At 57.5% G+C, this 25,259-nt stretch overlaps 1 protein-coding gene across 3 annotated transcripts in view; it reads right to left on the minus strand.

The window, feature by feature from the left end:
* Positions 1-182: 182 nt before the first annotated feature.
* The window catches only part of LOC125640322 (transmembrane protein 150A-like), a 31,650-nt gene continuing 6,573 nt past the window's right edge, over positions 183-25,259 (minus strand). For 2 of the 3 annotated variants that reach the window (XM_048858785.2, XM_048858784.2), the window contains 5 exons: positions 15,931-16,002; positions 13,179-13,246; positions 11,508-11,635; positions 6,760-6,937; positions 183-2,758 (listed from right to left, as the gene is read on the minus strand). In XM_048858785.2, coding sequence (XP_048714742.1) covers positions 2,514-2,758; positions 6,760-6,937; positions 11,508-11,635; positions 13,179-13,246; positions 15,931-16,002 — 691 coding nt within the window. In that variant the 3' untranslated portion in view covers positions 183-2,513. The remainder of the gene's footprint in view (positions 2,759-6,759; positions 6,938-11,507; positions 11,636-13,178; positions 13,247-15,930; positions 16,003-25,259) is intronic. The other variant, XM_048858786.2, reaches the window with a different exon arrangement.

Below are 25,259 nucleotides of genomic sequence, written 5' to 3' on the forward strand. Positions count from 1 at the left end.
CTACTGAACAGCTGGAAAAAAGGAACTGAGCCAGCCCCATGTTACCAGCAAGGGCTCAGCGAGCCACTGGTGGGCCATTGGCCACAGTTCAGGAACTACTGCCATAGAGATTTGGGTACTTGCTATATTCAGGACACCAGTGCTGTTCCTTCTGGGAAGAAAGTGAACTCTTCACACCTGGCTGGTTTTCCATTTTATTATTGCAAATTGATTTTTCCACATATATTTTCCATATATTACATATAAAATATTCCTCACACTCCTCTCTGAACCACATGCCTGGTGAATTTACAGGGCAATTCCCTTTGAAAGGTGGGCAAATCAGGAATCAGAGCCTCATTAACACACACAGCAGCAGCAAACTCCCGTCAAGGGGGAAAAATACACATCCGCTACATTCACTCTCATACACAGCTAAGGTTCACCCCCACCAGCCCCTCCTCCTGTGGTCTCGTAAGGATCAGGCTCAGGAGACCAGGTGACTTAAACTTGGTAGGACTGGCTGACTTTGTTCATGTCCTGAGTTAGGTTAGGATCCACTCATCCTCCCTTGGAAGAGATGGCCTTGGTCTACATGTAATGAAGGCACGAAAGCATCCCCAGAGGGAGCATGCAGTTTCCAATCACATCCCCAGTGTTCCTAAACATTTTACAATGTGTCCAAGGCACTTTATAAGGCATAGGCAGTAGAGGAAGGCTGGTCTTGTGCTAAGAGTCACAGCTGGATCTGCTGTAGGCTTACATTGGGGAAGTCACTTCATCTTTCTCTGCCTCCATTTCCCTTCTCTGTAACAAGGGAATAATGACAATAACCCACCTTCCGAGGGGCTGGGAGGCTGAATTCACTAATGACAGCGAAGTGCCATGAATGCCTCAATAGTGAGAGGATAGGCGCAGGAGAACCATGCTGGATCTAATTACGCAGCACTACAGAAGGGTAAAGTCGTCCTCTCCTCTGAGCACTAACCCCCAGGGGCATGAAGTTTTACATGTCAGATCTAGCCTGAAGCATTGTAAGCTCTTCAGCACAGGGCATGTGTGTCTGCACAGCACCTAGCACACTGGGGCCTTGGGGCACTACTTAATGCAAAGAACTCTTTAAACATATGCAGACTTGAGGGAAGCAGGGGAAGATTGTGGAAAGAATTCAGGTATGGCCACACTGCAGCTTAAAACCTCTCTCTAATTTACTGTTTATAGTCTGACAGCATCTAGGAGCTCAACTCAGCCCAGGACCCCACAGTACTAGGCGCTGTACAAACACAGGATGAAAAGCTGCTCGCTGTGTCAAAGAGCTTTCAGTAGAAGCCAGCTCTGGGCTGAGAACAAGCAGGAAGTGGGTCAGAACGCGGGGGGGGGGGGGGCACTCCTGAGAAGAGCCCATGGAAATAGGGACTTCCCTGAAATCAAAGCGCTGCCTCAGCCTGAACTCCGGAGTGGCTGGCACCTGGATTGCTTTCTCCATGGCGCTCCTGGGTAGCCGTCAGGCACAAGCTCAGCCAGGTAAGCACCGGCCACATGGGCCCACAGGACAGCAGTCTTCTAGGAAAGGCCTTGACTGCTACAGATTTCACCTTTGCCATAATCACTTAGACTTTGTTCACAGCCAGATATGCCAGCATGACTTAACCCTGCTGGGAGAAGAGAGGCATCTTGCCTTTTGGCTCCAACCATCTGGTCACCCTTGATCAGCCCGGCGAGATCAGGTACTGGTCTACAATAAGCACCCCCATTGCTCCTGAGCTAGCCGAGCAGAGGGGGGCGTTTGCAGTCTCTTCAACAGGCCTAGCTACCCCAGAGGACTCTGGCATCTCAGCAAAGAACTGTCTGACTTTGTCATCTCATGCCATCCACGGTCCCCAGAGGGCAGCCCCTCTGCCTTCCCCATGCCCCCCTCCCTGCTGCCACCTCTCTCACCTTCCTCCCTACAGAACGAGTCCTCTTCACCTCCACCTCCAGCCCCTCAATGGCATAACCATCTCTGCCCCTCCCTCCCTTCCCTGATGGATAAGCTGCCTTCAACCAGGGCAGACCTCCCCTCCCCAAACCCAGCCCGGAGGCAATGCTAAACGCCCCTCTGCAAGGACAACTCATGCTCAGATTGTCTCTATGTCTCACAATCAAGGAAGGGTAACCCTAGGACTTCTAGAGCACCATGTAACCTTAACCCTGATTCTACCTCAGAGTCCCATTTACTCCCTGCCCCTCCCCACTATCCCCTTTTAGCACCTCTCTGCTCCATCAGGGAGAGCTCTTTGGTGGGAGGTAAAAAGCCCCTGAATGGCACTGGTGATGCTGGGGCTGTGGGTCCAGACTTTCTTAGTGTATTGTCTGCATGAGTCAGAAGGGGAGGTGAAGTCAGGATCAGCCCCCCAATCCTTCTCCTTCCCCCCCAAATTGGAGGCACTTTGGTTCCTGGATATGTTCAAGGCAAGAGAATCACTGGCAATGTCTGGATTTTCAGTCTCGCCGATCTGCCCATCCCAGCTCTCCAGGGATGAGGCCAGGTCCCCTCAGACCATGGCCAGGCCCTCGGAGTGGCGGTGGCCGTGCGGCATGCTGGCTGTACTGCTGTCGGATTTGTAGCTCTTGGGAGCCCGGCTGGCTTTCAGGAGTACCAGGAACGTGTCTGTGGAGATGGCCCCGAACTCAAAAGTGAAGGTGCCATAGAAGACGAGGATGTTGATGATGAAAATCCACTCACACAGGGCGGCCACGTGTTGCAGAACAAAACTCTCCTGGACGAAGAACACACCACCTGGGGGCGCCAGAATCAAGGAAACCAACAACCCACAGCAAGAGGCACCAGCATCTCCCCCAGACATGTGAGGCCGGGTTGAGTCAGTGTGAAGTGTACTGAGATCCTCTAGGGGGAATGGAGCATCGCTCCTGGATACAGGGAATTACCTGACCCCCAAGTGCTAGGCCTGCCTCCAGGAGAGGTCTGGCAGCCCAGGGCAGGGGATATAGCACTGAAACACCCCCCCCCCCCCCGCAGTGCCAATCCCACTGCCCCACAAAGGGCTGCCAGCCCAGGGCAGGGAGTACAGCCCTGAACCCCCCATCCCAGTGCCAGTCTCACTGGCCCAGGAGTGGTCTGCCAACAACAGGACTGATCCTAGCTTACAGCTGGGGCCAATCCTGCTCCCACTGAAATCAGCAGCAGAACTCCCATTTTACGTCAGTGGGAGCAGGAGCAGGCCCTGGACTGGGTGCCTCTGCTTGTGAGCATGAGGAGTAATACAGCCACAGGGACCCTTGGCTCCTCATGTGCAGGGCAGGGGGGGTCACCGTGGCTCAGGCAGCCTGTCTCTCTCTCTGCCCCTTGATCTGTTAGCTATTGCTGGGACAGCTTACAGAGGTGCTGAGCTGGAACGAGACGCGGCCTTTTGGAGCGAGTTTGCAGGGAGCCATCCCAGCGGGACCCTTGGCTCCTCATGTGCAGGGCAAGGGGGGTCACCGTGGCTCAGGCAGCCTGTCTCTCTCTCTGCCCCTTGATCTGTTAGCTATTGCTGGGACAGCTTACAGAGGTGCTGAGCTGGAACGAGACGCGGCCTTTTGGAGCGAGTTTGCAGGGAGCCATCCCAGCGGGACCCTTGGCTCCTCATGTGCAGGGCAAGGGGGGGTCACCGTGGCTCAGGCAGCCTGTCTCTCTCTCTGCCCCTTGATCTGTTAGCTATTGCTGGGACAGCTTACAGAGGTGCTGAGCTGGAACGAGACGCGGCCTTTTGGAGCGAGTTTGCAGGGAGCCATCCCAGCGGGTTGAACATAAACCCACGAACTGCAGGGCGAGACCCCATGCAAACAGCCTCCAGGGCGGAACAGGCCTCTCATGGATACCGGGGGGGTTAATGATCATCCCAGCGTGATCCTTCCAGCACAAAGTCTGTTGTCACAAAGGGTGCTTGGTATGCAAGGCTCAAGGGTGGATCCTGTGCTAAGAGTCCAGAATCTCTTCCACTTCAGGGAATACCCATCAGGGCAGGGCCAGCCCACCAAGTCCCCAAACTGCCTGTACCACCATTTACCCCACCCCCAGCTGTCAAACCCCTCCTTCTCCAGCAAGGAGACTCCATCTCCAGCCCAGCCATTTTCAAAAGAGCCCATGGGACTCCAACTCACATCCCACTGAGTTTCAGGGGCAGCTGGGTGCCCAGTGCCCTTAGGACTTATTGAAAGCGCCAGCCTCTGTTTCTTGCCCACACTCCTGTATAAGAGCCCCTCATTACAGCCCACAGTCTCCTCCCCTGGGACCCTTTTCCCCTGCCTTGGCCTGCAGCTCTCTGGGGAACCCAGGTCCTTCATTTTGGGACTGTGCTCCTCTGCTCTGCATACTCCGCTCCAAACTGCTTTCCAGCTCTGACTGCCCCAGCCTCCTCTTTGACTACTTATTCCATGGGTCTCCTTTATCCATTCATCTGTTAATGGAAATTGGACACCTGGTTTGGGCAGATCTGCACCGTCTTGGAAAATAAAATGGAAGGGCCTTCCCAGAAACTGTTCTCTCCTTATCGCTGCTGGAAATTCTCCCTCAGTTCCTTCTATGACATGTGAGCCTCTTATCTAGCTGGTTATTTCCTTTGCGTTCCTCCCAGCCCCAGCGCAAGCATCCCTCAGAATATCTCCCATGGACTGCAACTTTTCTCCTAAGGGACCAACCTCTAGGCTGAGAGGGGAATTGGACCTGGACAGCTCGGTCCAGCTGTGGGCTGCGAGCCTCAGTCATGTAGTTTTATGCCTTTTGTCCGCTGAGGCCACACAGCTATTGGCACAGAACTCGCCAATCAGCCAGCAGAAGGTCACGACTCCAGGTCACTCGCACCAGGGCCTGTGCTCCGGGAGCCCTCTGCAACTGCTCTTGCCATGTCTCTGCTTCTCCACTTGCTGCTCTCCTCTCTGCCAGCCACCATACCACTGGCTCCAATCCTGTTCTCATACACTCCTGCCTGTCTCTCCGATCCCTGGCACCTCCCTGCTCAGCCACTCTGGTTTCCGTTGCCCTTTCACCGCTGTGGAGTTTACTGACGCGGGGCTGGGATCCCAACCTCCTGCTGAGCATTGGGAATGCGTCCCACTTATCCAGCCAACACTCCACTTCACAGCCCCCAGCATTCAGTATTCTGCATCCCTGCACTTCGTACAGAGCCCCCTCTGCATTTCCAGCCCCACACGATGATCACTGGATCCTAGATGCCCACAGCTCACGCCTGCCTCCTTCCCACCCATCCCATCTACAATAGCTTCTGCAGCCAAGGGCTGTCCCCAGCGTGCTGCGTCAGGAAACGCATTACAACTGATGAAGTGAGCTGCAGCTCACAAAAGCTTATGCTCAAATAAATTTGTTAGTCTCTAAGGTGCCTAACCATTACAACCACTGCCACCATGCACCCGGCCCATGCTTCCATACGACTCTTCTCCTACTCGGCACGGCTGCATCATCAGAGTCCCCTCTGACCTCTTGTATCTGCACTGGTGTCTCCTGGGCTCCCTTGCCATCCTGCCCAAGGGCTCTCGAGCTGCACCTTGGTTCCTATTTTGTCTGTGACCTCACTCCAAATAACCCTCTGCTGTGTCAGCCCAGACACTAGGAGCCTTTCTTTCGGCTAACACAATATTCCCTTCTTCTCCCCCAGTCACCCCTCCTGCTGCTCTCTTTATAAACCCCAACGCCTGCTAATTTAGCTGCCCACGAAGGGCCTTAGTTTAACCAGCTCCACCTCGCCTTTCCCCTCACCGCACGGCGACTCTGCTGGGTTTGCTTCTGTGTTTGCACAGAATGCATTTATAGCTCTGCTCAGCTCCCTCTTTTAAATCTGGATGGTCAGTAAATAACATTGCAGCCGGCTGACTTATCCAGGGTTGAGGGCTCAAAACATTGCAGCCGCCTGTTATTTGTGTTACAGCAGCACCTAGGATCCGCAGGATCCAGGACCCCCCCCGTGCTAGGCGCTGTACAAACACAGAATCCAAAGACTCTCCCTGCCCCCGAGAGCTTACTGTCTGATGGAAAAAAGGTTGACAGTGGCAAGATTTGAACCTACACTTACAAGGAACCTGGAGCCTAAATCCAGCCCCTTAGATGCTTGCCCCTGCTACCAGCTAGATTGGAACTCAAGAGGGCTAAGAAAGCTGTTTGCTTGAAAGCTACAAACCACCAGCAGCAGGGCCAGGGGGACCCCATGGCAAGGAATGCACTTTCCAGGAGCGCTGAAACAAGCCACCAAATGCTGCTGCCCAAGGGGCGAGCACTATTCCACACCCAGGCTCAAGTCTGCCTTCAGCTAGTAAAACCTAGTGCATGGACCACCGACTTCTGTCTTCCCTCCACACCTCCTCCAAGCAGCGAGCACCAGCCCCCCTCTCCTTCACTCCACCTCACCTTAGTCAGGAGAGCCTTCTCTGCAACTGTCTGGAGCACCCTCCCCAGATCACTGCCCCGCCTCGACTCTCCATCCCATTTCTAATCTCAGCAGCCAAGGGCCCCTCTCCCTTGCCCAGGCCCCCTGCTGCTATTATTTCTCTTTGCAATTGGACTAAAGGCTGTACGGCATTTGGAGGATGGTGTCTGCATAATAGACACGGTGCTAAGTCCAGCGGGGCTGCTCCAAGCCATGCAGAAGCGAGTGACAACTTTCCCTCAGTACGGTCTGAGCCATCGGATTTGTTGCCCAGCCCGCAGCACTGCCAACACTGGCAATTCGTTTTCGCACACCCCAGCTGCACGTTTCTTACCCACACGCTATTGCGGGGAAAGGATACTGAAGACAAGGGTGATGAAGGCCAGAGTGGAGAGGATGCTGCGCAAGTGGGCGGTCCAGTAGTGGCCCCTGGTTTTCGCCATGCGGTAAGTCAGAAGTGACTGCAGGAACACAAAGAGCATGCTGGTCGGAAACGCCACACCTGCGCCAATGTAATGCAGCACCTTGGCATAGTCCACCTGGGAGACAGAAACAACCAGATCAGGGCACACAGAGTCCCACTCCGCTCCGTCGCCCAGACGCTACAGTTCACAGCACTCTGGCCTTCCTCTTTCTAACCCTGGAGTTTGGGTTCTAGCCCCAGTCAGATGTCCGTCTCTCACACACACCCTTCTCTGGCTTGGGGCGCCCTGCATCAGATATCACTCGCACGCATACTTTCTAACTGGAGAGTCAGGATCCCAGAGCCACCATATGAGCAGCTGCATAATTAGAACCTAGCGGGTGTCCAGCACCTGGTTTCAGACACATTCTCCTCCAGACTCTAACATGAGGTTTGAGGTCTAAACCACCACAAGGAGTAGGAGCGGGAAGCAGAGCTCTCCCTCTACCTGGGAGCAGGTCTCACACGTAGGCAGAGCTGTCTGGGTCCCCACGTTCAGGTCTGAGGATTCCCCGGAGAGCGCTTGCAGCTGAGTCCAGACTGACAATGGATTCAGCAGGGGGACGTGGAACAGGTCTGGCTAAGTACTGTCCTCTGTGCGGGAAGGGAATCCATGTTTACACGGGTTCAGTGGGTTAGTCTCTGGCGTGGCAGAGCAGCATTCCCGCAGGCAGGGGGCTCCATGCCTCTGCATGTTCCCATCTGTTACCAGGCTGGCTCTGGCTGGCCCAGCAGGCTCAGACACACAGTACAATGTGGCACCTTAGAGACTAACCAATTTATTTGTTAGTCTCTAAGGTGCCACAAGTACTCCTTTTCTTTTTGCGAATACAGACTAACACGGCTGTTACTCTGAAACCAGTACAATGTGGCTGGCTGGCTTGATGCAAGGAGTAAGTTAGAGCAAGGCTGGGGCCGGGGTCGGGGCAGTGCAGCCAGCTGAGCTGTGTCCTCGGAATACAACATCCACTGCAGCATCCTGGGCAGTGAAGCCAGAACCTATCACACAAGGGAAAGGAGAGAAGCCAGGTGCTCTGGGCAGGCGACTGGTTACAAACAGCCCAGCAGCCCATCGCAGACCTGAGGGTGCCCAGAAACCTAGTTCCAGCCCAGCATCCCTGGATCTTTTTGCAGGTTTTGGGGGTGGCCAAGGCATACCTATTGCTGCCTGTGGGTAAACATCCCCCGCCCCCAGGATGGCCTGATTATGGGCAGAGAAAAGCAGACTGCACTAGAAAGCAGCGTCTGCCCAGACACGTTTCCTGGCATTGCTTCGGGAGGAGAAAACATCCACCCTTGGCAGGCGCTGGGAGAACAGACATCTGTGAGTCATCTGTTTTGCCCAGAGGTTCGGCACCCTCTCCACGCACAAACCCAGGAGCACTAGTCACATCCAGCAGGGAACTGAAGCTCGGGGTAGGATCCCAGCTCCCACCATGGGAGCCAAGCTAGGTTCTATACAGCCCTGGGGATCTGGGCACCTCACAGTCATTCATCCAACCTGACAGCTGCCCAGGAGACAGGGCAGTGCCATTACCACCACATTACAGATGGAGATACTGAGGCACACTGAAGCTAAGTGACTTGCCCCAAGTCGTTCACAGAGTCTGTGGTAGAGCAGGGAACTGAACCTTGGTCCTCTGACTCCAAATCCAGTGGCTCATTCCCCAGGGCTAGACCACCTTTACTCCGCTGACAGTGCATTAACCTCCTCCCCCTGTCCTCCTCAGACTGGGAACCCTGGCATTGGGTCATTTGGTTTTGGGGTGGGGGGTAATTCCTTGCCCCCAGCTAAAGCTCTCCATAGTTCAGCCCAGGGGATAGGGCTCCCCACAGAGTGGGCCGAAGCTGGCCAGCCCATGGCTGGATTCAGTTGAGACGAGGAAGGTGTTGCTCACTCCAAGAGTTGGACACGTTGCCTCCGCAGCCTTCCCTCCCCGCCACCAGGCCCTGGTATCTGATCCAGGACATTGGCTGGCACTAGATCCCCAGGCTGATTTTGATGAGTCTGCCCCTGTTGCCTGGAACTCCCGAAGATCCCATCACACCCAAGCCATGCACCTACAATCCAAGTCACAATTCAGAGCCATTTCCTAGACAGGTGCTGAGCGCTCTCGACTCCCGTTGGCTCAGCTCCTCACAAGATCAGGCCCTCAGGGAGCAGACTGCTTTGCCAGGTGTTTCTCCCTGTGCTGCCAACTGCTCTGCAGTCTTGGTTTCCTTGCAGCCACGCTCTGGGCTGCCTTATGGCACCAACTCTCATGAGTCCCAGCTCACCAGACTCCCACACGTGTGGCACCCTCCTGCCACTCGCCTTCTTGCGCATGCAGAGCGGAGCAAATTCCAAGACCCCACCCCTGGCTTCCCAGGCATTTCAGGGTCCTGCCCTTTAAAGCCCTTCCTAGCCAACCTCACAGAACTCCTGCCCTACTCATCTGGCACTGGCCAGCCTCCTCTGCCCAGTGCAAGAGCCTTCCCCTCTGCAGCTCTTGATGTCTGGAAGAGCCATCAGTTGAAGAGAGGCCTTCTCTTTCCTGCCTGTGCCTCTTTCCCTCCGCTAGCTTTCAACTCCAGAGAGCACTACAGGGAAGCAGTTTCTCTGCGAGGTGTCTGCCCTCCAATGCCGGATTGCACAAGCCCATCAAGCTGGGGGAAGCTGATGAGCACAGTGGGGTAGTGCCCGCTAACCTGACAGCTGGAATGGACCTGGTGACAGCGTCCACTCATCCAGGTCATCTTATCTGCCCCGTGTCTGATGGAAAAGCCCCAGAGTCCAGGGCACAGGGGCATCAAATATTGTGTTAGTGACACAATCCAAAGGGAAGGAACCTTGGACTGTGGCTGTGCGAACATCCCTAGTGCAAAGCAATCCAGGGGCTGCTCTGGCCTTGCGCCCCCCAGAATATCTCTGCTGAGACATGGAGCAGTGGGGCTCAGGCCCCACCACTGTTCTGGAAAGCGGGCCCAGCCCCACCAATGTTGGAGCCAGGGGTGCAACCAGGATTTTGCTAAGGAAGGGGCCCATGTGACCTGCCCGGCTGCCCCAGATTTGACTAGCACTGCGACCTGGCACACCGGTATAAGGGCTGGAACTAGAAGTGCTGGGTGGAGATCGCAGCCCCTGGCTTGAAGTGCTTTCCATCATATACAGGGTTTACAGCAGGGGTGGGAAAAATACAGCTCACGGTGCAGTGGGGTGCTCAGACAGGCTCCCTGCCTCTTGTGGCCCCACACCACTCCCAGAAGCAGCCAGCTGCTGCTGCCATGTCTCTGCGGCCCCTGGCAGGGGGCGGGAGGTGGCTCCACATGCTGCCCCCATCCCCAGCACCATCCTCACAGTTCCCATTGGCCGGTTTTCGGCCAATGGGAGCTGCGGGGTGGTGCTTGTGGGTGTGGGCAGCGCATGGAGACCGGCTGCTCTCCTCCCCTCAAGGGGTATGCAGAAACATGCACCAAACTCCCTGCACCTGCACCAAACCCCCTCCCAGAGCCCACACCCCTCACCCTCTCTTGAACCCCAACACTCTGCACCAGCCCAGAGCTCCCTCCTGCACCCAAACTCCACCTAGATCCTGCACCTCAATCCCCTACCCCAGCCCGGAGCCCCCTCCTGCACCAAACCACCTCCCAGAGCCCACATACCTCTCCATTAATATAGTAGAAATGTGCGGCCCGGGATAACTTACCAAAATTCAGGGAGTGGCCTCCCCGCAAAAATTATTGCCCACCCCTGGTTTAAAGTTTGGTTCAATGGCTCTCAGCACCCCCACTATACAAATTGTTCCAGCACCCGTGCGCACAGGGCCCCAGCACCATTCAACTTTGGCCCAGCTGCCCTGCTGTCATGCCTGCCTACCTGGGGGGATCCACCCCCCTGACCCTGGAGTATCAGGGTCTCTTCCCCTTTGCCCCAAGACTCCTGGGACCAATCATAAATTTTACAAACCTGCACCTACAGGCACACCCCTGGGGTCCAGGAGCAGCCCTCAGTGGTTCTCGCTGGAGGGCAGCAGGTTTGCAAACATCAGGGTGAGTCTTCTTCACACAAGATCAACCCCTGGTTTCTAGGCTCTAGATTCCCACCAGAGACAGGTGGCCGACATGGACCTGGGTATCAAGTGTCCAATCTGGGAATGCTAATGCATACAGCAAGATGGGGACTCTCAGCACCTGCTCACCCAATCCTGCTCAGCACAGATGAATCCCAGCTATTTCCAAGCCTACAGTAAACGCTAAGCCAGCATGTCACTGCAATATGCAGACCAAAACTTGAAAATGCAGAACAACTGCCTGAGCTAGCTCCTGCTGCAGCCCCTGGCTGGCAGGCGGGCTTCAGGCTTCCCTAGATGGGTTTTGGTGACAAGATCAGAGATTGCTGGGCAATGTTATCCACAAATATTTACTTTACAAGATAAGAGTTAAACAGACTGGCAGCTTAGTCTGGGCCCGTTAGGGGTGAGCAAACGAAGGCGAATTCCAGAGCTTAAGAGGAAAGGAAATTTACTTGATGAAGTAAAAAAAATTAATGAAAATGGGGGGTTGATTCTAAATACTCCCCTGTGATACTGGAAACACCAAACACAAGCGCTGGGAGAGAGCGCGCTTCGGCCCCCATCTGTTCCCCCCCTCCAGAGGAGTCGTCTTACCTGAAAGTTGCCAACCATGGTGAGGCCAGCGGCGCAGATCCAGCCTGCCGCCAGCCCCAGGGTGTTGAGAAGGGACGGCCCACAACACTCGATGACGTGGGCGTATCTCAGCAGGCCAACAAGCATCACTGGGAGATGGAGACAAGGCATCCCATCAGACACATGCCCACCAGCTGCAATGTCTCACCTCCCAGAGCCATCTCTGCCCCACCTGAGCCTGCCTGAGGGGCAGGAGAACAAGGAGCACTTCGCCCACCCCTCCGTCTTGGAGAGGCCAAGCAGACCCAAGGCCAGCAACAGCTACCACCTGGAGATGATGACACAGATGCTCCTTCTGTTACACCCCTGGGGTCCAGGAGCAGCCCTCAGTGGTTCTCGCTGGAGGGCAGCAGGTTTGCAAACATCAGGGTGAGTCTTCTTCACACAAGATCAACCCCTGGTTTCTAGGCTCTAGATTCCCACCAGAGACAGGTGGCCGACATGGACCTGGGTATCAAGTGTCCAATCTGGGAATGCTAATGCATACAGCAAGATGGGGACTCTCAGCACCTGCTCACCCAATCCTGCTCAGCACAGATGAATCCCAGCTATTTCCAAGCCTACAGTAAACGCTAAGCCAGCCAGCTCAAGGGCCAAATTTGGTTAATTTCAGTCTCGGGGTGATACCAGGGGCCCTGTCAGCCCTCCCAACACATACTACAGGGCAATCTGCTCCTGCTCCTAGTGCTGAAAGCCGGGAAGGCGAGGAGAGCAAAGATTTTAGATTAAATGTTCCCCATGGGTACCATGCAGACCCAAAGGCCCTGTGCTGAAGAGTTTTCAATGCTTCCGGCCAGATCTGACACTTAAAACTTCACACACAGCTGCGGGGAACTGAATCCTGCCATGCACGGCTCTCCTAGGGCCAGGCTGTGGGAGGCACCAGTCGCACAGCAAGCTGCTGGGGCTCTAACAGGCTGCAGTGGGCCGGGGGTTTTGACACTGATGCCAGGTTGCAGTAGTTATTTGACATGGAGTTCGACACAGAGAACTAAACCACAGAACTCAGCAGCAAGGGGTCAAGGACCAGAAATCCACACACCCCCCCCCGACTTCCCCGGAGCAACAGGGTCCTTGCACATCCCTGGGGGGTACGTTTCTAGGGCCAGGACAGGCTGGGGAGTAGCCATGCTGCCCGCCCTCCTGCACGAGCCCCCTACAGTGGGAAGCTCTCGCAAGCAGGGCACCTGGGTCTGGTTCGCTTTATATGCAAACAGACACCTACGAACCCCCACTCCTCCCTACATGGACATCTGTGCCCTGCACGCTGCCCCTAGCCGCCCCCTCTCCATGCAGATTGCATCAGCCTCTGCCCCGGCGCTCACCCCTGCCCTCCCATCGGGCTGAATCCCATGTCTGAGCTCAGTGCTGACCCCACTGGGCCATGCCCTCCTCAGCCCCTCGGCTTGGGCTCTGCAGCGGGTGCATCTGGGTCAGCTCAGCCTTAGGCACCAGCAAAGCAAGCAGCTGCCAGGAGCCTGTGGCCCCCGCCCCCCCCGGCCCTGCACCCTCCCCCATCAGCTGCAACAGGTCACGGAGAACTGGTGGCCTGTGTATGGGAAGGGCAGCCCTGCCCCAGACGGCTGAGCTTCTGCAGCTCTGCGTCCCCATCCCCAAGCAGCCCGGACTTACCCATGAACGAGCCCAGGCTGCAGATCAGGCTGAAGAAGCAGCTCTCCGGAGGGAAGGTGCCACACTTGCTGGGGAGAGCAGACAGGGCCTGTTAGAGACGCCACATGGCACTGGGCCTTGGGTGGGCCACTAGCCCAGGGGAATCAGGCCTGCTGGCAGTGCTGCCAATAGCTGGGGCAGCTGCCCTCCCAGTCTTGGCCTTGCTGCCCCACTTGCTCCCTCCATTCCCCCCTGGCTGATCCGTGGCCATTTGCCATCCCCTCCCCCTGTGTGGCGCTCCAGGCTGCCTAGATGTGGTGCTGAGGGCGCACAGGACAGGGTCTCATCAGGAAGCGCTGGAGCTGGAGTGGGATGGGCTGCTCACAGCTGGCACACCCCCACACTGCACGGCCATCATGCTGCAGCCAGGTCCCTGATGGGCTGGACTCGCAGGGGGATGCTTGGTGGACGCAGGAGGCTCTTCACTCCTTTGGTGCCCACCTGCAGCGGTAGGCAGCTCTCACCTCCAGGCCACAGGACCAGGGCTGGGGCCCAACCCCAGTGTGGGTACCACAGGAGGACGGGGGGAAGTGCCACCCCTTAGCTGGGATCCTGTCTGTGCAAACTGGAGATCCTTGGAGCTGCTGTCCTGGCCAGCACCCCTGAGCTGCCAAGCGGGAGGGTGGGCGCTATGCCTTAGTGCCATGGTTGCTGGGGCATTGCCTGCTCCACCCATGCCCTCAGAGAGTGCCCTGTCATAACCTGCCCCCTCAGAGAGCCCCGCACAGGGCGAGGGATGCTGCATACAGCACCAGCTGCTCCCCTTGCCTCTTCACGCTCTGCAGAGCCATGGCCAGGTGCTATGGGGCGGAGACGGGCTGCCCTGGACAGCAGGGCACCGGCCACATGCGCTGTGCCTGGCAAAGGGGAGGGCTCGGGAATGTCTTACTTCAGGCCAGGTGGGTGTAGGCAAACCAGCACTTCAGACACGGCCCCTGAGGCTAGCCACCACACGCACACAAGCCAGGGACCCCTCCCTCCCTGGGCCAATCACCCCTCCCCCCTTCTCCTTCCCCTCCCCAGATCAGGACTAGCTGGGAGGCTTGGAGGGGGCTGGTGTGACGACTCCCTTGGCAACAGCCTGGCCCAGCAGAGGCCCTGGGGCGGGAGGGCGGGTGTGTGTGTGGCTCCAGGCGGTCTCTCCCCAGCTGGGAGCAAGCTGGAGCCTCCAGCGCACCTGACCTTTCCCCCACTTCACAAACAGGAAGCCAAGGGGAAATTCCAACGGCAGCACCCACTTCTACTTCATGCGAGCCGGCCCCGGCCCCTCCTCCTCTGCCACAGGCACTGCTGCTGGCCTCCCATCCCAGCCGCGCGCACACCCCGCGTGCCCCCCACACACCGCGCACACCCCGCGTGCCCCCCCACACCGCGCACACCCCGCGTGCCCCCCCCCACACCCCGCGTGCCCCCACACACACCGCGCACGCCCCGCGTGCCCCCACACACACCGCGCACGCCCCGCGTGCCCCCACACACACCGCGCACGCCCCGCGTGCCCCACACACACCGCGCTCACACCCCGTGCCCCCCCCACAGAGCTCACAGACACAGTCCACAAACACACACTACTCACACATCCAGTGTGTCACAAACACACACACACACACACTGCTCACACCGACCATGTCACAAACACACACTGCTCACACCCATGCCCCACACACCACTCACACCCCGCGTGCCACACACACACACACCGCTCACACACACACTGCTCACACCAAGCATGCCACAAACACACACACTGCTCACACCCATGCCCCACATACACTGCTCACACCCAGCGTGCCACAAACACACACACACTGCTCACGCACCCCCAAGCCACAAACACACACACACTGCTCACAGCCAGCATGCCACAAACACATGCTTAGGGGGTCTTTTCTGCAGACGCTCCCAGCCACTACAGAAATGCCCCAAGACTCCTTCCCAGAGACCACCGCTCCATGCATCCAGCACCCCCTCCATCCCCAGGTGTGCACGCCACCCCCCAGCCACAAACCTCTGCACAGAGCACATCAACCACACACACACACACACCACTACACAAACACCACACACACACCACCCTTCCCCTCAGAGACCAGCTCCACACAAACCAGTCACCACACACACACACACAACCCCGCAGGGGTGGAGTTTGTGGAGGGACAGCAGACCACTGGGGTGGGGGGATGGAGCACCAGGCTTCCCTATGCCACAAGCTCCACAGCCAGGGAGATGCCTCCAGACCTCATCCTAACCCCACCCTGCAACCTGTCCTGGAGCTGTTTCCCCTCTGGCTCCTCGAGAAGGCTCCTGTTAATGACTGGCAGGAATCTAGCCTGGACTTGCAGGTCCTGCCAGCTGCAGGGTTTGCCAACCAGCTGCCTCGGAGACCTGACCATCACCCCCACTCAGCACTGGAATCACCCAGCTGCTGCTAACTGAGACACAGCCACAGGGCGACCTCTTTGCTAACGAGCACGTGGCACTCACGGCCACAATTAGGCAGCTGAGATCCGCCCCCTTGGGCAAGAGGGAAAGTTGTCAGCAAGACGCTGCAAGCCACAGGTCTTGCTGACAGCCACAGGAGTGCAGCTCCTTGCAGTTCCAGGAACAACCTGCCCCTCACCCCCACAGTTCCAGGAACCGCCCACACATGTGCACTGGACCGGTTCAGCAGCTACTGGATTGCTGTGCCATTTGGGGGTATTTTTGCTCTTACCTGACCAGAGGAATGTGATCCAGAGTGCAGCACGAAATGGGGCCATCCAGCCCACAGGACTGGTTATAATTCCTGAGGAGAAGGGAACAAGACACATTAGATAAGGGATCAATATGTGTCGGGCACCAGACTTGCTGAGCCCACCACTTTCTGCAGATTTTAAGCCTTCATTAAAATAAGTTTCCCAGCCCTGCTGGTTGCAGAGAAAATCAGCCCAACGTGACCCCATACAGTGCCGTCTGCCTGCGTCTGCAGCCAAGCTAACACAGCCCAGAACTGGGGCCTGACCTCGGCTGGCTCAACGGGACGCCCGCACAGAAGCTTACCAGTGACACAGCAGCGCTGCTAATGATTTTGCTGCAAATCGTTTTAGCAAAACTCTTCTAGCTACTCTGGGGTTGGGGGCGGAGTCCTCCCTCCCCCCAACCTGACCCCTCTGCAGTTTCCCCAGGATCAATACAGATAGCATCAAGCACAACTCAAGGGAGCGCTGAGGTTCAGCTCACATGGCGTCTGGATGCTGCTCCAAACAATCAGAAACTCTTGGACCCACCAAGCTGAGCTGTCAGGCTCCCTGAGGAGATGCCACAGGCAGGACATGGCTCGCTGGCAGGGGTTGAACCCCTCTGCTTCCAGCAGGACCCTGGAAGCTTAGAAGCCCCCAGAGAGTTACAAATGAACCCGAATCCATCCTCGGGACAGGCTCAGTCTGTGTCCCGGAAGAAGCTGCAGGGCAGTTCGAGTCTTGGGCTGACGTTCAGATCAGCTCTCCTTTTATCCAATCAGATTTGCCCAGCTGAGTCCACAGTCCTGTGCCAGGAAGTGGCTCATGGGGCAATGCCCATTTGGACAGCTCCAGCCAAACCACCCCAGGGCCTGGAGCCAGGGAGCAGGATGGGTTTCCTGCAGCAGTTTAGTCCCCATCTCCCAAGAGCAGATGGAGATGGGCTGCCATTAACTGTGCCCAAGCAGTCTGGGAAAGGGGGCGTAACTCCTTCCTCCCCATCAAACAAAACCAGAGACACAGCAACGCTCCCATCTGCTCACTAAAGCCACGTGTCAGTGTGGAGCAGCAAGGGCAAACATGCGGGGATCCTCGTTTCACAGCACGCTCCCCAAGGAGCCCCGAAGAGCCAGGCAGGTGGGCTGAAGATAAAGCCAGAGGCCTGATGGGACCTCTCCCCAGGGCTCCTAGCTGTGCGTATACATACAGCCCCTTCGGCAGCTGGCTGCTCACTACGTGGGAATGGCCCGCGGTTCACACCTGGGGAGATGAGTCCATCTTGTGGCCCATCCCCACATGCCTGTGGACAGAGGCGACCCTCACTAAGAGGATTTACAGCTACAGCCTCTCTGTGCAGGCAGGGAGGAGTCACACATGGCTCTTTGGAACTAGTGGGTCTATTGCCCCTCGATGGAAACCAGAGCAAGAGGCCAGGACAGGAAGGGAGGGCCAAGGGCAAGTCCTGAGCCAAGTTCTGCATTGCAGAGAAAAGAAAGGCCGGGATAACAGCCATAAAAATCGCTGAGAGAGCCGTACACGATCAGAGGGACACAAGCCAAGCCGCCAGGCCAAACCCAGGGTAGGATGTATAGCTTTGGAACCCTGCGCCCCCTAACTTCCAGCCAATCAGCAGTCGCTGTCAGGGAGGGACCAGAAGAGCCAGGTCAATATGCAGAGCCAGAAAACCCCCTGAACACGGGACGGGAAGGGACCTCATGGGTAGCAAGTCCAGTCCCAGTCCCCCACCCCCCGTCATCGACGAGTAGCCTCCCTGAAATCAGACAGCTGCCACTTCTCAGCCAGCCCCAGCCCCAGGAATGCCTGTGAACAGTGATGGCCGCAGCTCCGAGTCCTGTGCATCATTACAGACCCTCCAGGGGAACTTGGAACCACCTGATCGCCTCAAATGGGCCCCCAGATGCTGCCCTCTCACCCTAGACATGGTCCCAGGTGGGCAGAGGAACGGCTGTCCAGTGGGAGAGCCTATACAGCTCTCGAATGCTAGAGCAGACGAGCACGCACACACCCCTCCATGGATGAGCTGCTTTTCTGTGGGTCCTGTCTTCTTGTGGCAGGGCACACGTGCGCCCCGGGGGGCTTGCAGAAGCAGTGGGGCGAGGAAGGAAGGAAGATGGCCCACACCTCTTCCCATTTGACCAGCTGAGGCCCTTCCCAGTTGTTCCAGGCAGACAGGTCTGTGTGTGTGCAGCGGAGCTGTAGCCGCGCTGGTCCTGGGTCTCCGTGCAGCAGCCAGTGGAGAAAGCTATCTCTGCCAGCGCTGCCTCTAGGAGAGCCGTGCATGGCAGGGTTCAGATCCCTGCTGCTGTGTGTGAAGCCAGTCAGACTCGCGGGGTTGGCTCTGGCTGCTCTCTCGTGTGGCTGCTGAGTTTCCATTGGCAGAGGTGATGGTTTCTCCAAGTCCTCCTTAACGGCTAGTGTTGACTCCCAGGGATCTCCTGGCCCCAGTGCCTCCTCCCTGCCCCCTCTGAGCGTGTGGCAGATGCACAGGAGAGGCTGTGTGCGCAGGGCAGCCACTGGGACCTGTGAGCTGCCCAAGGTAAAAACTGACCGAATGTCATCACACAGAATGAGCTGGTACTCAGACAGCCTCCCACGCTGCCAAATTCTGCATGGCAAAGCACCAGGAACCCCATCCCACAACAGCGACGCAGACACCCGGCAACCCCCCTCCCCCCCCGCTACAGCGCGGCCGCCCCACGACCCCCGTCCCCCTCCCCCTCCCCCCCCCGCTACAGCGCGGCCGCCCCACGACCCCCCGTCCCTCCCCGCTACAGCGCGGCCGCCCCACGACCCCCGTTCCCTTCCCGCCACAGCGCGGCCGCCCCACGACCCCCGTCCCCCCCCCCCCCGCTACAGCGCGGCCGCCCCACGACCCCCGTCCCCCCCCCCCCCGCTACAGCGCGGCCGCCCCACGACCCCCGTCGTCGTCCCCCGCCACAGCGCGGCCGCCCCACGACCCCCATCCCCCTCCCCCTCCCGCTACAGCGCGGCCGCCCCACGACCCCCCGTCCCCCCCCGCTACAGCGCGGCCGCCCCACGACCCCCGTCCCCTTCCACTACAGCGCGGCCGCCCCACGACCCCCGTCCCCCCCCCCACAGCGCGGCCGCCCCACGACCCCCGTCCCGTCCCCCCCACAGCGTGGCCGCCCCACGACCCCCGTCCCCCCCCCCACAGCACGGCCGCCCCACGACCCCCGTCCCCCCCCCCACAGCGCGACCGCCCCACGACCCTCGTCCCCCCCCCCGCTACAGCGCGGCCGCCCCACGACCCCCCGTCCTCCCCCGCTACAGCGCAGCCGCCCCCATCCTCTCTGTGACACAGCAGCCACCTGGGAGCCTCTGGCACCAAGACACCTCTGGCCTGGCCTATGCTCAGTTTTTGCAGCGATTTAGTGAAACAGCTGCTGCCCCAGTGTGGGCCCAGCTCTGTCACTGTGCTTGGACCTCTGGTTTACATCAATTTTAATACCCATTTCGTGAAACCAGTGCAGCCCCATGGGTAGCTGAGCCCTGAGTAACAGCGCTCAGGCCCCGGCAGCGGTGGAGCCCAGAGGGGCCTAAGCAGGGTCGCTTGCAGCCTGGGCTCCTTGGCGGGTATATATCCAGGCCGCTCTCCCAACCCTGCTAGGACTCTGGGGGGAAAGGGTGGGGGGTGGGGGGGAGGCAGAGGCCAGGCTGTCCCCAGAGGGCAGGTGGGATGTCCTGCAGACAGCTCTGGTGGATGGAGCTCTACCAGGGACTCTGCTCCTCCACAGGGCTGCCCTTCAAGCGCAGGAACCTGCTGGCTCCAGGGCAGAAGGGACAATTGCCCCCAGGTGGCAAAGGAACCAGCCCGCCCCTAATTCTGCCACCACGACAGGTTTTGCTGACAAACCAGCCAAGAACCGGCAGCAGCAGATGCAGAGGCCAGGCCAGTGGGTCCTGAAGAACCTGTTAACAATCCTTTTGCCCCAGTGCCTTGACAGGTGGAACAACACATGGAGCAAAGAAGGCCCCTGGTCCCCTGAGCCAAATCCAAGCTGATCTGGCCAGGCCCTGGGCTCCTGTGCTGCCCTGTCCCCGTCAGGGACCCAGCTCCTCTGCCATCTCTCGTCAGACAGCTCTCCCCAAGCCAGTCACCAACACTGAGCCCTCACAGCAGGCCCTAGAGACGGAGGAGAGCTGGCCAGGCCAGTCCAAGGAGGAGAGACCTTCCAGAGCTTCAGGAAGGCTAGGCAGTACGGGGTCTCTTCCCTTGGAGTCAGTTGTGCCCCCATGTCAAGGAGGCACTGCCCTGCTAGAGGAGGCAGTGTCCACAGTAAAGAGCTTAGGCAGCATCCAGGCAAGTTGGGGCATTAACCCCACACACTTGGCCAAATGCCACCTGGAGCGGTTACATCTTGCTGCTTCTGTTCTCCCTGGATTGTTCAGCTGGACGTGGTGGCATTCTTCACTTCCTGTCCTAAAACTGTCACTGTTCACTATGAAACAGCTCTCATGCTCCACCCAGAGAAGGCTTCAGATGAATAATCACTGCTTATATTGACACAAATCTTGTTGGGAAGCAGTTCAGGTTGCTATGTGTATATGCACACACACACACACAAGGAAATGGAAAGTTAACTCACCTAACAGCACATACCCTATCCTCCCACATCCCCCACCATTACCAGGACTACGGACACCACAGCCCATCCGTGTTAACCTTAACTCTGCCCTTTTCTGCCCATACCCCTTCACCAAGTTATCTTCCCATCCCCCAGTGCTGGCAGTGCCGGATAAAGGGTTGTGTGCAGAAGGGAGCGATGAGGGACTGGCATCCCCAGGGAAACATGTTCCAGCCCAGAGATGGCTGCAGGGGAGCCATTCGTGTGTCTCACCAACAAGGGATGCAGGGAGAGACAGTCACACCTCTAACAACATTCCACACTTACACAGCCCTTTGTATGATCAATGCATTTTACAGACATTATTCACCCTCCCAACACCCCTGGCAGTAAGAGAGTGCTATTATCCCCATTGCACAGATGGAGAAACTGAGTCACAGAGCAGGGACATGCCTTGCTCAAGGTCACCCAGGGAGTTGGTGGAAGAGCTGGGAGTAGGACTCCGGACCATCCTGACTTATGACCCTTGGCTCATTCCTCCAGGCAAAGCAGGAGAGGTGGGGAAGGGAGGGAAGGTGTGGGGGACAGAGCAGGAATCCATTTGTCTGGGGTGGGATGGGGATAGACTGGGCTACTCAGGGTGGAAAGGGCAGGTCTGTGGGGGCGGTGGGGGTATGGGCAGAAGCGTTACCCCAGGGAGCTCCATCAATTTTCAGGAAGCTCAAAGCTTGGATAGGCCTCCAGACAGGGTGATGGGGAGGGCTCCAGTGGAGTGGGGGGTGGGGAACCGGAGGGGTAGGAATTCCCTGCATAAACTGCCATCCTCCCGTGCTTGCTGCAAAGGGACGGAGCCCCCTCCAGCTAAGCTCCTGGCAGCCCAGAGCTCTGGGAACCTGCCCCAAAGCCCCCTCCCCTCATCTTCTGACAGCACGGGGCGAAACATCTCCTCCCTATCTCAAGAGGGAAGTAGCACTGCTTAGGCTGCTCGCAGACCCCCCAGGGCCCAGCGGAACCACCCCCCTCCCCACCCCAGGCTGCTGCTCCCCATCTGTGGCAGGGGACTGCCCATCCGGCTCCCATGCTAAATGATCATGACAGAGTTCTATAGCGTCCTTCAGGCTGGACTCCCAAAGCACCCACAACAAACCCATGAGGAGCTGCTGCAGCCAGCCCTGTAACGCAGCCACCTCTGGGCCAGGGTCCAAGAGCTGTTCAGCAGCACACAGCAATGCTGCACAGCCATTGAGGATGGAAAGCGGAGAAAGCCACCGTGGCCAAGTGACCACGCAGGTGATTGACAGAACACAGCTACCAAAGCCGAGACCCCAATTTCTCCAGAAAAGGGGCAGGGGGAAAGGGAGGGTTCGTGTCCACAAGGGACGAGCGGCTGGGTTCTAGGTCACAGCTGAAAGTGCCCCTAGTACCATGTTTGGACACTGGTTCTGTACTGACTCAGGAAACAGCAGCAATTCCTGCATCACCAGAGCCGGTCCTGCAGGTCTCCCAACCAGGTACCAAACAGGCTGGACCCTGCTTAGGTTGGAAGACCAGGCAGGATCCGGTCCTGGGGGGGTTGGCTCCTGGCTCTGTCCGGCTCAGAGTGGGCCTTTGTCCTCTCCACAGCCTGTCCCGTGCTCACTCCCAGGGCCCTGCCACCCAGCGGGTAGGCCCAAAGCACAGGCTTGCCAAATCCAGCTGGGCAAAGGGCAGTTCATTCCCATTGATTCGCACAGCTCTGCCTGCAGATGGCCTGAAACAAGGCTCCAGAGCAGAGAGCCCCAGCTACTCCCGCAGGCCCTCCTTTCTGCAAATAGCCCCTCTGGAGCTGGAGTGGCTTAGCAGAGTGCCTGTCACAGCAGGACTCCCAGAGGCTGGCCAGTACTCCTGACCCGCCAGGGCCAGGCAGCTGCCCCTCAGAGCTGCAGGGCTAAGGCTGGATTGGGGCAAGGGGTCCCAGAGGGCTGCAGGGTCAGGCCTCCTCCCTTCCTGTCAGACAAAAGTGATGTGTGAGCTGCTCCGAGCTTGGCCAGGGAATGCAGCAGCAGCACCCTGGGAGATGGGCCAGGAATGCAGGAACTGGCGAGGTGGCAGAGGGCCTTGGTCAGTTGCTTACTCAGCTAACGGTTCCCTCTCCGCCTGCCAGCCATCCCAGGGAGGCACCGCTTCCCCCTCAGCCCAGCGGGTGCTGAGCGGGGCAGATATTTATCTGCAGATCCCAGCCACCCTAGGGCTCCTGGCATGGAAACAGCTTGGACGCATGGGGCTGTCCCTCAGGCCAGGCCGCATGATGGGCTCCAGCTGGAGGCAGGACCATGCCCCCGAGCTCTCTTCCAGACTTGGGGGGTCGGGGGGGGGAGGAAGCTGGGACAGGGACAGACCCCTACAAACATCTGAACTCCGGTCACTTTGATCAATTTCCGCTGTAACACTTTCAGTCACTCCCCTCATCCACGGCACAACCCGCTCCCTCTGGGCACCCACCCCCAGCCCTTCCCTAGCAGACAGGGAAGCACCCTCCCATAAGGGCGTACACCCAGCATTCACACACACGTGTACCACAGCCGCAGCTCCGCAAACCCCAGCAGCATCGACACCGCCCGCTCAGGACTCTGTAGGCACAGTGGGCCTCGAACCCATGTTTTCCAGCTCCAGAAACACAGGCCCCAGGCATGTGAGCTGGAGGCCTATGCCACACAGCTAAGCAGTTTAGATTCTCCCCAATAGAGGGCAGTAGACCATTACGGCTGGGATTTCAACAGAACCACAGGGTGTCTGGCACCCAGTTCCCTTAGGATCCAGGCTCCCAGCCTAAAATTCCATCTGCCTTACAGATGGAGGCCTCCTTCTCAGCTCCATAATTAATGCTCTGTTTCGCAGTTAATAGAAGGTATTGCCTTTACTAGGCATAAACAAAAACGAAAGCTGGTGGTTATCAGAACTCCACTGCGTACTAGAGAGCTCAATCTCTGCCTTGCTGGTGAGTCACAACTGAATCTGTTTGGTAATCACAGAGTGAAAGAGGACTTCCCTTTGGAAAGATTAGAACTGGCATTTTTTCAGACCCTTCTCGTTTCCATGTGGCTCGGTTTCCAGCCATGAAACCTCAGAGATGGGGAGCTAAGCAGTCTCTTTCCTGCATAGGTTTGGGTTTGTTTTTTCAACATTAAAACCAAGCTCTTTAGCATTACTCATCGTCAGCATTCTGTTTGTGCTATGAAGCCAATGGAGAAAAATGCGTTTGTCTGAAGACAAAATAAAATATTCTGCAGGAAATGGCAGTGCATATTTTTTTCCCCCTTGCACTGAGAGCTGTACACACCAGCCAGAATACACTACCCCGCCGCTTCCACGCCTGAGCTCTTTAGGAGACCCGGCAAGCCAAACACGATCCAGAAAAATGTCCAAAAGCGAGTCAATTTTCTAACCCCCACCTCTCCCCGACACCTGGTCCAATCTGGCCATAACTTTCCAGAAAGGCTGACCCTCTGCAAAGATCCACCAGGAGAAGCTGCAAGGTGGGTTTGGTTTAGGCAAAGTTGGGGGAGGGGTACATTCAGCCTCAGCAGAGGAAAGTAGCTAGTTCCAACCTTTTCCATGGAAACTCACACCCCTCTATGACTCTCTGAACTGCTTATTTGCAGACTTTTTCATGCTCTGGGGGGTTTGAGTGGAAACCTTCTTCAAACAAGGGTTACATTATTTACTGGATCCGCCTTACTCACATATTGACCATGTTCTGGTGGGGGGCTTTATATAGCACCAGTCATCCAGCCAGATCCTAAAGGGCTTTGAACACTTGAGGCTCATCCTGCAGGCTCCTAACACACGTGACTGGCTTTACTCACATCGGCAGCTCCCTTGAAGCCAGAGGGCCCGCTGAAACCAATCAGGTTACTGAAGGGCGGAAAGGTTTGCAGGACTGAGCCCTTAATTAATGAGCTCTATGCCAGGCTTGCCTTGCCCTGCCAATGAGCCACAGCAGGCGGCTGTTTCACAGCAAGGGGTGGCGCCATCCCGCAGGTCAGGGGAGGAAGTGACGTGTGCCATGTTTCATTGCAATGGCAGGGGGAGGTGGAGTGTAGTGGGCCAAGACCCCCCAAATAACACCCTACAACACAGCGTCCCCTAGCGCCATGCTGGAGCATTGCTTTAATACCACAGCCAAAGAGGGCCACCTCCTGAGTCACCAGGACTACTTGCTGCTGAACATAGGCCTTTGCTGGAGGTCTCCCATCCATGTACTGCCCGGACCTGACCCTGCTTAGTTGGTGAGACTGGTCCGGATTGTAACCCAAGGAGCTCTTGCTTCTCTACATTCTGTCTCTGTCCAGCATGTGAACGATCCACCAATCCCCCCTCTCCCTACCCCACCTCCCAGAGTCAGGGCCTGGGGTGGGGCGTGTTGATGAAGAGAGGACCTTAGCGACCCAGAGCCAGGTCTAAAGGACAATCCAGCTCTGGATGTGGGGAACAGGCCCTCTGTGGAGACATGCCACGGAGGGGAACACACTGGGCTCCGCAATCAACAAGACACCAGCCTCCAGACCTAGCACCCCCCCAATGCACTACTCCCGTACCAGGCTGCTACACTGATATTTGGGGCCAGCTCTGGTAACCAGGAGCTGATCCACATGAAATGACGAGGACCAGGGCGCAGCTGGAGTTTCCCCATCACCTGTCGAACCTGATCAGCAGCCGCTTTCCCTTTGATCTGCTGG

Source organism: Caretta caretta, chromosome 7, assembly GCF_965140235.1.
Source record: "Caretta caretta isolate rCarCar2 chromosome 7, rCarCar1.hap1, whole genome shotgun sequence".
NCBI classification, from domain to species: Eukaryota; Metazoa; Chordata; order Testudines; family Cheloniidae; genus Caretta; species Caretta caretta.